Source organism: Natator depressus, chromosome 13 (genome assembly GCF_965152275.1).
Source record: "Natator depressus isolate rNatDep1 chromosome 13, rNatDep2.hap1, whole genome shotgun sequence".
In the NCBI taxonomy this organism is placed as follows: domain Eukaryota; kingdom Metazoa; phylum Chordata; order Testudines; family Cheloniidae; genus Natator; species Natator depressus.
The window spans coordinates 3818245-3833115 of record NC_134246.1 but is presented as its reverse complement, the minus strand read 5'-3'; the positions used below and the strand labels follow the sequence as shown (position 1 = coordinate 3833115).

The 14871-nt window shown below is 50.9% G+C and overlaps 1 protein-coding gene across 6 annotated transcripts; it reads right to left on the bottom strand.

Annotated features, from left to right (window-relative positions):
* Positions 1–700: 700 nt before the first annotated feature.
* On the bottom strand, positions 701–5610 carry FNDC11 (fibronectin type III domain containing 11). Of its 6 annotated transcripts, none has more exons than XM_074969610.1 (3): positions 5491–5610; positions 2799–2884; positions 701–1690 (listed from the first exon to the last, which is right to left on the bottom strand). In XM_074969610.1, exon 3 carries the CDS (start codon positions 1657–1659, stop codon positions 715–717), a length of 945 nt encoding a protein of 314 aa, XP_074825711.1. In that variant the 5' UTR covers positions 1660–1690; positions 2799–2884; positions 5491–5610; the 3' UTR covers positions 701–714. The 6 variants fall into 6 exon arrangements, with proteins under 6 accessions (XP_074825711.1, XP_074825712.1, XP_074825716.1 ...); XM_074969611.1 differs by having other exon boundaries at positions 701–1664; XM_074969615.1 differs by lacking the exon at positions 2799–2884 and adding an exon at positions 3087–3245 and having other exon boundaries at positions 701–1664; positions 5491–5523.
* Positions 5611–14871: the final 9261 nt, after the last annotated feature.

The following is a 14871-nucleotide window of genomic DNA, read 5'->3' as shown; positions in this document are numbered from 1 at the left end:
GGGAAAAGAGGAAGTGAGCATTAACCCCAATATTCAACAGAGGAAACTGTTTTATAGAGGATGATCCCTGGAGATTTTGCCCTCTCCTGTTTTAAGTCAAAAAAGGATCTTTTCCTGCACTGTGGAGCATTACTATGGGATGGGAAATGAGAGGGCAACTACATGGCAGAGGCTGGTGGAAGGAACCTTGGCAAGGAGACTGGGCAGTGGTGAGGGACCGTGGGGATTGGGATTCAGGTGAGTGTTTGAGTGTGTGTAAAGAGAGCACTGTTGGTGTGGCAAGGGGCAATGAGGAAAGGAAGGGCAATGAAAAGTGAGGACATTGTGTGGGAAGAAGGCACTGGGTTAGCTGTTGATTTGTAGGAAGGCACCGGACAGTGGATAAACTTTCCCTAAATTGTTTTGTGTCAGACACCATGTGGTGATCTTTTACCCACTGCTATAGTCTGCTTAGCCTCACTACGAGGGGTAGCTGGCCTTCATTGGCAACGGACGTTGCAAAGGATGGGTGGAGGCATGAGGGGCAGTGGTGACTGTTTAAACTGTGTTGTTTTCAGCCCATAAAGATGCATATGAGGCACTCTGTAAAATTACAATTGAAGACACAACAGCTCAATTTTTATGCAAAAACCTTTAAAAATACATTTTAAATTTTACTTCTTCAACTTCTTTGAATTGACAAAATTAGAAAATTCTCTGCTGCTGCTTCATCCGTCAGGGTTCGCACATGGTGCTCTCCATGCCTTCATCAGGATAAGGTTTTGTCTCCAATGTGATGGTATCGCGCCACTGTTCATAGACGAGTGTGTAAGTCTCCGCCCGTTTAACTGTGAATCTGTATGATCTGTCAGACAGCAGGTTCCGGATTTCACACATGTTGGACGTGACCGGCATTATTCCACACTGGATCCTCTCTTGCTGGGTTCGGGGCTCCAGTAGCTTAAACCTGAGTTCATACTGTTCAGGCTGTGACTGTTGACTTGTGATGAACCACTTGAGGCTCACCCAGTCCTCATGGGCCACTGATTCCTTTCGATCAAACATCACTGGCATCTTGGTACTCAGAACAAGCCTAATGTGTGGGATTTTGGTAGCCCCAACATCTGACACCAGACGATGCTTGACATACAGCCTTCCTGGCACTAGCATGGCAAGGAAATTATCCATCAGCTCAGACAGATTTGACAGCTTTTGCTTGACCAAGTCCCACCTGGCGAGGAATGTTACCATGTCATAGGTCTCCAGGAAGTGGACCAGCTCCTCCCGCCCCTGTTCCAGTTGTTCTAACAGGTCAGTTAAGAGCAACAGCTGGATTTTGGTTTGGACTGTTCCCAACTTCTTCATCCTCTGGAATCTCCAGGGGTCAACCAGCTGGAACATAGTGGTGGGCAGCATGAGGTGGTTCTGGTCTCCCAGTGCCAAATGCTTGGGCAGAATTTCAATGTAATAAGAGCACTTTTTCAGAAGCTCAATTCGCTTATGGTGGCGTTTCAGCAGGTGGAGACTCAAGTCAGAGTGCAGGAACTCCAGCACAATGTTCTTCCTCTCCATGTACATCTTCCAGGTTTCATTCTCCTGGTCCTCCTCTTTGTTGTACAAAATACTCTGCAGATTGTTTTCTATCTCATTCAAATACACATCCATGGTTCCAAAACTCATAGTTGCTGTGCAGGAAAGCAACAATAACAACCTTTAAGAACCAAAGGAAAAGCAGTCAATATGGAGCATACCATGATAGTGACTGCTGTTTCCTTATACTATAACATTAATTATAAATCATTTTGGTTCTTATCCCATCTCTAATTTCTGTTAGACTCTATCAGGCTCCCTGCCAATGCTAGAACATTCCTTTCTAACATTACCATTTTGAGTACTTTGCCTAGTCTAGTCCTAAATATCCCAGTCAACTGGGCTCCTGCTATTTCCCTTGAGAGACTATATCTTCATTTAATAAATAAGAACATAAGAATGGCCATACTGGGTCAGACCAATGGTCCATTTAGCCCAGTATCCTGTCTTCTGACAGTGGCCAATGCCAGATGCTTCAGAGAGAAAGAACTGGACAATTAGTGAGTGATCCATCCCATGTTGTTCATGCCTAGCTTCTAGCAATCAGGGTCTAGGGACTCTCAGAGTATGGGGTTGCATCCCTGGCTAATAGGTTGCATCTTGGCTAATAGCCATTGATGGACGTATCCTCCATGAACTTACCTAATTGTTTTTTTAACCCCAACGTAGCTTTGGCCTTCACAACACCTTCTGGCAAAGAGTTATATAGGTTGACAGTACGTTGTTTGAAGAAATACTTCTTTTGTTTGTTTTAAACCTGCTGCCTATTAATTTCATTAGATGACTCCTGGTTCTTGTGTGAAGGGGTAAATAACGGATCCTGATACTCTCACATTTTTTCCTTATCTCATTAGTTCTAATGAGACCCCTTTATACCACCCTAAGTTCTCTCTTTCTCCATTCTTGCTGGTCATTCACATCTCTCATATCTGCAAGTGTCTACGTCTCTCCCGTAGTTTGCTTAGCCAAGCTATACACCCATTCAGGTCTTAGGCTTTCCTTTAGGCAACTGCAGGATACTGGCTTCAAATCAGCTTGGCTGCTGATCTTTAAAACCCCTCCAATCTATCAATGTCTTTTTGGGAGTGCAATGGCCCAAACTGAATGTGATGGTCCCAGTGTGACCTCACCAGAGTTGTAAAGAGAGGAACTATCATGTGTCCTTTCTGTTTGACTGTGCAACCCATTCCTGAAAGTCAACATTTTGAATGACAAATCCTTCTCCCCACCTTTTGTTTAGTTTGCATTATAATGGTTCCGAATGAATTATATTCAGTTGCATGTGGATGAAACGTGTAATTCCATAAGCGTTTCACTGTAACAACATGACACATAACATGTGAAAAACAAACATGAACGAAGTAATGGTTAATCAGTCAGAAAAGGGACAATGGAAATGGCCCTTTTTAAACTCCATATCTGCTCTGTTTCCTTCGTTGTATCTGTTTCCTACAATGACCAAGGCAAGAGTACTGTTTGATACCACTGCTGAGCCAATATAGCCATGGAAGACCTACCTGTATTATCTTTTAGTTGAGGTATCTATGGCTTAGGTATCAAAAACAGAATTGTCAGCTAAATTCCGGTTCTTGAATCTTCACTGACAGTGATAATGACTGAACCAGAATGCAGCTTGTTTTGGATGCCAGTTTGAAGCTCATATTTAGACTTGAAAACTGAACATAGTTGATATGGAAGACAAAGAAAATGTGCAATGTCAAGATGTTGCTTTGCTAGCCCTAGCTACACTTCAATACCACGACGAGGGGGCTAGTGACACAAACGGAGAATAGCTCTCAAGTAGCTATCTGACATCCATGGCATTGGCTTGTTTTAGAGTTGTTTGTTATAAAGTGTTTACAGTGCATAATTCTGATATTTTATTCTTTCTCCTCACATGTTTTCTGACAAGACCATGTTACTTAGTGGGTAGAACAGCAGCAGTCTGTGCCCCGTTATCCCCATTTATATAATGTGGCTGGTAATACTTAACTTCATGGGGCATTATATTATGAGGTACAATTAAATTTGTGACGTGCTTTCAGTCTTTGGATTATAGAAGTGCAAAAGTGTCACTTATTTCTCACGGTAAGTGAGGGCATATCTTTTATTGGACCAGCTTCCAGGGGTGAGAGACAAGCCTTTGAGCTTTCAGCATGTACTTTTCCCAGACCTGAAGAAGAGCTCTGTGTAGACGGAAAGCATCTCTCTCTCACCTTCAGAAGTTGGTTCAATAAAAGATATTCCCTCACCCACCTTGTCTCTCTGTTATCCTGGGACCAACATGGCTACAACAACACTGCATGCACTTATTTTTCATGATAATCCCTTCATTTGCAGGGATGCTTTTTCAAGGATATTGTCAATTCAAATGTGTCCTGAATTTTTTAAACTTTATTCTTTCCATCAGAAAAATGCAGGAAAACAAGGTAAAGCCAAAAAATTGACACAGATCAGCCCCAGGACACCACAGTATGAAATGTAATATAGAGCTAGCAGCTTATTTGGTTATGTTGCTCAAAACTTTAGATGATGTAAAAACGAGCTCTTACAAAGCTAAATCAAACAGAAATGTTTCTATAATTATTTCTGCATTCCACTGGCCAGAGATGCTTTTAAAACACCTGCATGGCTTTGTGGAGGAGTGAGGATCTAGCTGCATGCAACAACTCCAGGAATTGGGGCCTAAAAAAAATGAAAGCAGGGAAGATGCCGAAAGTGAAACTGACTATACATGACAGTGAAAGGGGCTTATGCCTTGCAGTTTGTTCAGAGAAAGACGAAAGAGGCAGCGGGATGAAGGAGAAGTGAATTTAGATTTTAACAAGGTGTTCAGCTTTAGTAACTGAGGCTGATGTAAATTGTTGGGAGAGAGGTGCGAATTCACTAGGGAACCTTGGATGATCCCAGCCAGCAGGCCTAAGTGACAGTCTAGGGAGAGCCTGATGCTGCCAGTATGATACACAGAGTCTGGTAGTGCTGAACTGTGGCTGCTTTTGTGTTTTCTGTTGTACTCTAGAAAGAGATAATTGTTCCTCCTCCTCCTCCTTAGGGGCATGACAGCGCAGGGCCCAGTCTGACCCTGCTGCAACACCCTGACTTGCAGAGGGCACTAGGGGTAGCTGACGCTCCAGCTGAGGGGAAGGTGAGGGGCTGGAAGGGAAGCAGCTGGGATGCCCTGCTAATGGCTGGAAGGGAAGCAGCTGGGATGCCCTGCTAATGGCAGTGAGGGGATCCGGGGCTTGCCCTCCACTGGCTGGGGAGTGCCAGGCCTCCTTGGCTTTCCCCCTCTGTGCCCACAGCAGGGAGGCACAGAGAAGGGTCTTCCATACCCCCCACACGCTTTGCCTTGTGCGGGCTCTCCTGAGCCTCTGTGCCCCCTCTGTCCACCCACTGCTCTCTGCCCACCATCCACCCCTGGGAGTCGTTCCCCCTCCGTGGCCCTCCCCCGGGGAATTCCCCCTTTCCTGCCCCCTGCCCCCTTCCTGCACCATCCCCTCAGGGGTCACCCCTCCATGGCCCGCCCCTGGGCTCCCCCTTCCTGCCCCTCCCCCCCTCCATGCCCCTCCCCCCAGGCTCCCCTCTTCCTGCACCATCCCCTCAGGGGTCCCCCCCTCCATGCCCCTCCCCCCGGGCTCCCCCTTCCTGCCCCTCCCCCTCTCCATGCCCCTCCCCCCGGGCTCCCCCTTCCTGCCCCTCCCCCTCTCCATGCCCCTCCCCCCAGGCTCCCCTCTTCCTGCACCATCCCCTCAGGGGTCCCCCCCTCCATGCCCCTCTCCTGGGCTCCCCCCTTCCTGCAGCCGCCCCCCTTTTCCTGCACCATCCTCTCAGGGGTCCCTCCTCCATGACGCTCCCCGGCCCCCCTTTCTGCCCCCGGGGTCCCCTCTGGCTGGTTGCCCGCGGGGGGGTGGGCGTCCTGACCTGCGGCCGAGCCGGGCGGCGTGTCCCGGGCCCGCTCCCCGCCGCCCCCTCTCCTGGGCCGGGCTGCCTTGGCTCCGGCCAGCCCCAGGCAGCTGCCATGGGAACCCATTGTTCGTAACCCCCCCCTCCCCGCGGGTTCCGGGGCCCGCCCCGTCTGCCCCCCGCGGGTAGGGCAGGGCACTGGGTGAGGGGCGGGGAGAGGCAAGGGGAGGTCTGTGGGGGGCTGGGAGAGGCAGAGCAGGGGGGCTGGGCTGGGCGGGGCTGTGGGGGGTGAGGGGCTGGGAGATTCAGAGAAGGGGGGCTGGGCAGGGCTGTGGGGGTGGGGGGCTGGGAGATCCAGAGAAGGGGGGCTGAGGCAGGGCTGTGGGGGTGGCGGGTGGGGAGGCACAGGGAGGTCAGGGCTGGGGGTGGGGGGCTGGGAGAGGCAGAGCAGGGGGGCTGGGCAGGGCTGTGGGGGTGAGGGGCTGGGAGAGCCAGAGAAGGGGGGCTGAGGCAGAGCTGTGGGGGTGGCAGGTGGGGAGGCACAGGGAGGGCAGGGTGTGGGGGGGCTGGGGGAGGCACAGGCAGGGCTGGCGGAGGGGGCTGGGAGAGGCAGGGGACGGGGCTGGGGAGGTGGGAGAGGCACAGGTGGGGGGCTGGATGAGTGGGGAACTGGGGATGGGTGAATGAGGGGCAGCTGGGTTGGTTCTGCAGTGCTGGGCAGGATGGGGGGTCTGAGCTGGGTCAGTGGCAGAGGACTGCTTGGGGGGAAGGGGGTGGGTCTGTGCCTGGTTCCGGGGAGGACACCTGGAAACAGCAGCATAGAAACTCTCTTAAGGGTTAAGACCAGCCCTGATTTTTTGTTTCTTTTGTGCTCCTGTCCGCCTGGTTTTGGATCCTACGATTTCACTGTTCCAGTCGGCAGGGAGAATACAGCTGGCCCACACCGCATCCTGGGCTTGCATGTGCCTAGGTACCTACCATTATAGATTTCATTCCTATCTGCCTCCGGGTGAGGTTTGGGGCACTGAGAACTATGCTTAGGACCTAATAAATACATTTTGCTTCACAAAACTAACCGGTGCAGATACGTGGCCCTGAGCCCATTTTCAATTACTTTTCTTTAAGGGGTTTACACAACTTCCTGCCTTAGGGCCACATCCCAGATACTTGCATAGTACCTGATTCCTGGAGATGGCTGATTGGTGTATTCATGGCGGAAGGGGTTAGTGAGTGGGCGGAAGGGGATCACAATGTGGCCCTTAACATTTAGGTTCTATGTATGAAGACTGGAAGAATATAGAGAACTGGACAGAGAACTACCCCAGAGGGGGAATCACAGGACCTGCTAGGCAGCTGGAAGGGACAAGCTGCAAAGGCCTTGTGCTGAGACTGCTCTGCATCCACTCCTGGGAATGTCACCGATTGGAACAGACAGGAGAGTCCCGGTCAATCTCAGGTGCACTCATGGGCTAGAAGGTGAGTGCTGGTCTCTTAATGTCCATGGAGTTTGATTTACAGGAATGACCTTTGTGGGAAAAATAAGCTTTTAGTGAGTCCTTAGGAGAGGGATTCTGCTCTACGCCCCCTCGGACCCCATTGCTAGGTCAGAACTAAAGGATGAAAGATAATTTTCTATATCCTTTCTCCACAAGAGGGCAGCAAAATCGTCCCCCCCCCCCCCACTCCCCACCCCATCAGTGGAAACCACTGAAAGATTTATGCTGTTTTAAACTTTGCCTCATTGCAGTGGGAGTATGCTATTGAATAGGGACTAGGCAGGGTTTTTCTGCACAGGGGAAAGAAATACGGGTGAGATGTTTTTGGCTGCCCAATACGAAGCATCCAAGTCACCTACCCAAAACTATCCCCCCCGCCTCCACACTCCTTCCCAGAGTAGAAGAGGGAAAACTAGACAGGTCTGGGAGGGTCCAATGCTGAGAGAGAACTGAGCTGCTCATTTCCTTCTTTAGGAGCATCTCATTCATATGCCACCCACTGCAGAGCCATCACTCTGTAGCCTCTAGACCCACCTCGCTCACCTTTCACCCACTGCACACATGCCGCTCACTCCCCCCCCCACCTGCATTTTTCTCCGCTGCCACCCACCCTGCACTTTTCACGCACAGCTCTCGGTTTAAACCTTCTGTATCCATGACCTGCCACACACTACATCTCTTCTTGCACACAATTTATTATAGCTGATTATACCTTGATCCATGCTCATTCCTCCTCTCAACGCACAGTGACTCCCTTTGTGAACGTGATACTTAGCACTGCTCTGGCGCTGTACATCTTCAGAATGCTGTCAAACACCAAGCCTTCCGGCACCCAGTGAGGCAGGCAGCTCTGTTTTACAGAGGAGGAACCCAAGGCACAGCAGTTAATGGCCTGCTTGTCAGAGGTGTCAAGCACCTGCAGCTCTCAGTGACATCAGTGGGAACCTCACTGATCAGTCCCTGGGAATGCTGGCCCATAATTGTTTGCCCTATATATGACAAAGCGGGAATTTTCTGTATATTTTTATGAACCCTGTTTGCCTCAGTTTCCCTCTGTACTTTGCATTGCTACACAGTGGGTGCAAAAGGGTTAACATGGCTTTTGGAACAGCTCAGGACATGAGGTGTGGGTGTCAGTTTGCTGACTGGGTTGCAGTGAATAGGAATCTTTAAGGAACGGATTGAAACCGACCCAGATCACCAAGGGGTTCAGAGGGAGAGTGCAATCTCCAGTGACTGAACAATCAACACTCAACAGTGGGGAAACTTGGGTGGGTGGGGTTGTGAACTCAGTGTGGCCCTGTCTGGAGACAAAGGACTGAGAGGTGACCAGCTGGGGACAGTGAGTGGGCTTCTGGAAGAAGCTGGCTGCTTGCATCAGGATCTGCCCAAGGAATCCGGGAGAGACAGAACCTGAAATGGAATCCATTACAGCTTGGCTGGTTGGTTGCTCTGGCTTGGCCAGACAGACTATGTTTTTTCCATGCTAACCTGAGTACTTCCAGTGTCGTGTTCAGGTTGTCTAATGCTGCTCTGTTCTGAAAACGCTGCTTGGTGTCACTGAAAATCCTTGCTGAGGGGCATTGCTCCCTGGAGAGGGCACAAGTCTCTGCCCAGGAGTTTGTCTCAGTGTGGACTTGCAGGGCAGAGCTCATGGTGTGAAGCATGGTGGTCCTTGTCACTACTGCATGGAGTTGTCCTTTGCCCGCAGCCTGTATAGTCTGGGAGTTTTTTGCACATCAACATAATTTTTAAAAGGACTTCATTTGAAAAGGGTCAAGTGATGGAGCAGAGGTTTCACCTCTGGAGGCCAGTGACCAAATCTGGATTAGACCATGAGGGAAATAAGTAACGGGGGCTCACTTGGGTTCCTTAGTACATATGTCTCCACAAGAGAAGGTCTGCCACGCTCTAATGCATTGAATTTGAGTCTTGGGGCCGGAGAGGCCAAGGAGTGGGAAAGCTGACATGTCGCTGTAGGTCAGGATTGAGCTGAGGAAGGTGGGGGCATAAGACTAGAACCGTAGAAATGTTGCAAGTCTGAACTGGGTGCATTGGCACATAGCACTTTAGGGACCTAGGGTGAAATCCTGGCTCCACTGACGTCAATGGGAGTTTTCCCACTGACTTGGCTAGGCCTAGGATTTCACCCCAGTACTTTTTAACAGTAAGGGTGTTGCACGTCTGAACTGGGGCATTGCTAGAGCTCTGTGGAGAAACTTGCACAGATCCTGCTGCAGGGAGCGCTATCAGTTCCTCACTGCCATAAATACCAATATCCACCCCAAATGGATTCGGAAAAAGACAGGGGCCCATTAAAAATTTCCCACCCCACCCAGACTCCCAAATAGCCTGTGGGCCTCCATCTTGAATTTAGAAATGTAAAAATATAGACTGGCTGATGATCTTAGTTTCTTGTCATCTGTACTATAACACCACGGAGTTTGGTGGCATTACGCCAGGGATCAGTTTGCCCATAAGACTTTACAAGACTCTATGAATCTCTATAAATTAATATGAATATAAATTAGCATGAAGCAATCAAACTCCGTGTACTCCGTTTCTCCCCTTCTCATCAGCCAAGACAGCCCTGTAGAAGTGCTGACAGATGCAGTGTGTGGCATTAGTCAGTGATTCTGTCCCGTCCCCATTCCCACACCATTAAAATTAAGAACTTGTTGGTTCTGTCTTCAAGATCAAAATATAAGGAGCCAATTGATTTTCCTCCTTTCCTCATTAGTGTGGTCTGACAGTAAATAAAACAAATATTTCCAATCTTGAGGAGTGAGCAAAATGCTCAGATACTGCCTGTCACTGTGGGCTGGGGAGCCGGGATTCATCTTCATGGAAAATCAATAGCTGGAACAGAGGAATCAGCAGTACCCAAATTAAAAGTCACTGGCAATTTCTGTCCTCGTATTTCATGTCTATTGCTTTTATGAAATAGCAATTTACTGATAAATAAACCATCAGAGGAGAAAGGAAAATAGTTGGCTGTATTATTTTTAAGCACGTTGTTCTGCCCTTGCCCCCTCTAAAATGTTGGGGCAAATGGAGTTGCTTCAGAAGCGGTAGCGGGTTTGGGGAGACTGGACTGTGAGCTCTCTGGGCAGAGACTGTTTTGTGCTCTCTGTTTACACAAAGCCGTACAATGGGCCCAATCCCTGGGGGATTTGAGCTTTCAGGATGTTAGGACGCCTTGTTAATAACTTTCCACTTCCCTGCCACCAGCGATTCTGTGGTCACATCCATTCCTAGCAGTTGTGCAGTGGACTCCCCTACATTACCGTGATCCTCCAACTGGACACTGCTAGCCACCTGACTTATCACACATGCTGCTGACCCACTTTAGGGCCTGGGGGTGGGGCGGGGATTGATCTCTATGCCATATTGGCTGAGACCTTGGGAGAATATCCTCTGGGGCACCAAGAAGGGAAGGACCATCATGATCAACTAGCTACGTCCAATACAAACAGTTCCCTGTCATCACAAGGGGCTGGGCAATGGGGGCCTTGATCCTCACAGTTTGACTTTGATCCCGTGTTTCAAGGTTGCCTCGCACGTAGTCTCAAAGGTAAATAGTCACCTAGGGTCTGGGGGAAAGGGGGGCCCTGGAAAGAAGCAGGGGGTGGGGTATTGTTTCCTTCCCCAGCCACTTGTTTAGAAATCATCTTCATCTGGTGAAGGAGCTGCTCATTTGGGAACTGCAATGGGATGTACAAATCCCACACACTGGGCCAGGGCAGGAGGGGTCTGTCCCAAAGACAGCATTTTAAATCTACCCCACCCCACAACAGCTGTTACAAACCCAAGCCTGGTGGGAGAGCCCTGCAGCATTAGTCAGTAATGAGGAGGGCACAGAACAGAGAAGGAAGCAGCTGGGCTTCTGCCAAGGGGATCTGAGTTTGGTAGGACAAGGGGCTTGCAGTGCTTCTCAAATGTGGCCACCAGGAGCTTTTCTTGCGGCCACAGACTCCTGGGTGGTGATTGAGGGGAGGAGGGGCAAAGCAGCGGCCCCTCCCCCAGCACCGCCAGCAGTGGTTGGGCCCTGCCCGCCCCCCTGAGACACAAAAGCTGGAGGAGCAGGCAGCCAGTGAGTTCCCCACCTTCCCAGGGGTGGTGAGGTCGGGCTTCAGCCCTGTGGTGGCAGGTGGCAGGCTCAAGCCACAGGGCTTTGGGCTCCATTCCCCAGCCACGCCGTGGCGGGCTCTGGCCCTGAGCTCAACACTCCCCTAATCAATCCTGGCCCCCACTGCCTCCCCCAGTGCTCCATCACCCCTGGTCCCCACTGCTTCCGTACCCACCTCCTCATTCAGGACTTAATTTGTCCCCAGGCTTGCAAGGGCTGAGTAAGTCTGCTGTGAAGAGTGATATTTGTTTGTATGTTAATATCACTTTTCCCAGCAGACTTAGTAGCCAGCAAGTCCTTAACAAAAAACAAACAAACAAAAAACAACCAAAAAAGCAAAAGAAACAAGAAAAAAGACAACATGCAAACCACCTGATTTGTGCTATTCTGTTGGTTTGGACATGGATATGTGCATATTTGTTTTTCCCAAAGTTAATTAAGTATTTTAGGAAAAATTGTCAGAGCGGCCACCAGCAAGAGTTGGTGGCCGCACTCTGAGGCCACCAAAATTTTTGTTGTTAGAATCCTTAGGGGAGGAGGCGTGATTGTCCAGGACTCCTTCAGCGAAGGGGACGCACTGTCCATAAGCTTCTGCTTCCACTGAGAACAGGCTACTGACCAGTTGGTGATGGGAGAACCCGAGCAGCTTGCCTGAGAAAGAAAGGGCAGGCCCAGTGAGGGCTTTTCCCCGGTGCTGCCCCCTGCCCATTCCAACTCAGGCCAAGGTGCTGTGATTGGGTTAAGTCAAAAGGCTCTTTTCCCTCCAGTGCCTGGTGGTGTGGGATGTTTCTGGCCCCGTTGCGGCCAGTCACTGCTGGGATGACTCCCACCGGAGAGCTGAATGCAGCCCTGTGGGGCAGTGTGTTCTCTCTCTGCCCAGCCCTCCAGAAACTCACCCCCTTGCTTCAGCACCAGATTTCCCTGCTGTACACGGAAGGACACTGCTGGACTTTGTTTCTGTGACCCTGGTGTGGCAGGAGGGAGAAAGTCCCCACTCCCTGCAGGGGCAGGAGGCAGAGGAGATGGCAACGCTCTGAGGTTGGAGCTGTCAGGATCGTGTGTCTGGCTGGGAACCTGCAGACTAATATCTCCAGACTAAGTGCACCTTCTGGGATTGGAGCCTGTTTGCCTGTAATTTATAGCATGCTCCACAGGCTGCTGCTTACTCTGATCCCTCACTTTAATTTACGGCACCAATGTACTGTATAAATCCACCCAAAGTGTTACAGTCCCAGGGAGGAGAATGGATGGGAGCAGACGCTGCATAGCACCTATGCTGGAGAAAACATCAATGCAACAATCACACAACAGTGCAGGGTGTGGGCTGCTGCTGTCTCGGGTCCCCACTCCTGTCCTGGCTTGTTTACTCTCTTTGAGGCTCAGGTTGTTTTGGGATCTAAATTACTTATCTGAGCACCTCACCATCACTACTGTGTTCATCTGCCCAGCTCCCCTGTGTGGCAGGGCGGGGCTATTATCAGCACAGATGGGAAACTGAGGCACAGAGAGACTAAGTGACTGGCCCAAGGTCACACAGGGAGTCTGTGGTGGAGCCGGGACTTGAGTCCAGGTCTCCCAAGTACCAGTCTAGTGCCTGAACCATTGGAGCATCCTTCCTCAATGAATCCCAGTAGATTGAGAGGATGAGTGACTGGAATCTCTGAATGGGGAAATCGTTCCAGCCCTTGTTACAACAGAAGTTACGGTCAGTCGTCCCAGTGAGTTCGGGTCAGATCTGACCGAGTGTGCATGTGGGGTCATTCCTGGTCAAGGTCTGTTCTTGGTGCCCACACAGCTTGGGCCCGAGGCTGAAATACAGGGAAGGAAGAGCACGGTGCGGGTGGATGTTCTGGCTGGTCTGGGAAGGCTCAGATTTAATCAGAGATGGACTCGAGCCTCAAACCCGGCTCCTGCTCCAGGCTGGATTTCAGGCAGCCCAAAGCTCTGAGGTGTTTGAAACCAGGGTTGGCTGGGCCAGGCCTATGGTTGGAGTTCAGCTAACTGCTGTCAGCAGGGACCATCCTGTACACTGCACCCTCCAAGGGTTGTTCTGCCTTGCACTGCACCCTGCATTACTAACCCCTCCCTGCCCGTTGTGACCCATCTGTCCCATCAGCTTGCCTTGGGCCAGAGGGAAGATGAACGGTTGGCTCGTCCCTTGCAGTGAAGGGTTCTTGTGTCTCAAAGAACTTGCGCTAACCAATCCCCCTGGGACTGGATACCCATGTGGGAAGAGAGGGCACATGCCAGGGAGCCAGGCTCTACCAAGGCAGCCTAGCTGGGTGGGTGTTTGTTGGAGATGGGATTTTGATGGATCTAGGTCTGGAACATCACAGGAGCTTCTTGGATCCCAGCCTGGGAGAAGGAGGTCAATAGCTTCACTGGCTTGGGTGGATACTGAGTCAAGGGGCTTAGAAGCCGTTCTAAATGGCAGGAGGAACAATGACCTCTCCCTGCACTCCAGCATGCAGGATGGCCAAGAGACATCGGCCGTGCTGTCCCTGCCATGGACACGCTCAGCAGGCCCACCTGAGCCAGGCTCCACTGGAGCTATTGCCCGGCGGCTCGGTACCTGCCTGCTGCGTGCTGCTGGCAGTGATGTATTGCTGTGTGCTAGGGGAAGGGGGGCGGGGTGTCTGTCCTGTCTCTCCCCCACCCCCACCACTTTACACACACACTGTGGGGCAGGTAGGTGAAGTCATGCCTGTGTCAGCTCATCCATCTCTGCTGCTCTCAGGCTTGTCCCGGGGGAGGCACAGGCCTCAACAGCGCTAAGTGGGTTGGAGGCGGATGCAATTCTGGAGAACAAGATTCCCTTGTAATTTGTTACATATTAAAGTTCTGGGCTGAAAACTTGTTTCTAGCTCTCATCTCTGGCAAGGGAATGAGGTTTTAATTCCCTCATTTCATCTGTCATTTGCCTCCTGCTGTCTCTGTTCGCTGGTGCTTAGTCCACAGAGGAGAAACCCAGGCTATCAATCCTGAAAGGAAACAGCTACGAGAAGTGTCTTTGCTCTCTGGATTCGGGATCAACCTGAAATGTGATTGTGCGGCGCTGGGGTCTATGAAATTGACGGCGTAATAATGTTGGCCAGTGCCCCGCAGAATGTGCAGGGGCTGTGTGCATTTCCACCCCAACAGCCCAGGTCCCCAATCCTGGCTCCCCTGTGCTAGCACTGGGTCCCCCTGCAGCTCTGCTAGTGCATCTCCATTGAACTACGCAGAAACTCCTGCTATTCCAGGTCATAGCCCCTTCCCAGCTCCATGCATATGTCTGAATCCTGACTGCTCCTCCAGCCTGCTCCCGTCCCTGAGCAGAACACTGCAAGCTGAGCCATAGGGTGCAATGCTAAAATATACACTCGAGAGTGGACATCGTCTGCTGTCTCCATGCCAATCTGAAGCCAGGTTTCTGAAGATAGTTACTCTTCCTCCTCGCCCCATCCCACTTGGTGCCAGTTGCTGCTGGGAAAGGCTGAGGCTGGAGGGGCTGGGAGCTCTCTGAATCCAATACCTCTTAGGCCTTCCCTGCAGTGATTTCTGCTGAAAACAGGTGGGCTGGGTGTGGCTGTGAGCACCCTCCACTGCTGATGGGCGTCCACCAGTCCCGACAGAGATGCCAGTGGTGGGAAGCTGGCTCTGGAAAAACGACAAGCTTCTTACAATAGTGTGACGTGATTTATAGACAACTGAATAACTGGTAGCTGCTCCGTCCTCCATCTGTATCCAGCGCCGAGATCAGAGTAGGTTTTCCTACTCCATGGAGTTGAGGCA

Excerpts from the sequence above, each read along its gene's own strand:
- FNDC11 (XM_074969609.1), bottom strand. The coding sequence starts at position 5,599 with ATGGGTTCCCATGGCAGCTGCCTGGGGCTGGCCGGAGCCAAGGCAGCC. Across the intron at positions 1,665-5,490 it reads GCCGCCCGGCTCGGCCGCAG|CAACTATGAGTTTTGGAACC; the intron begins GTCAGGACGCCC and ends TTTCCTGCACAG.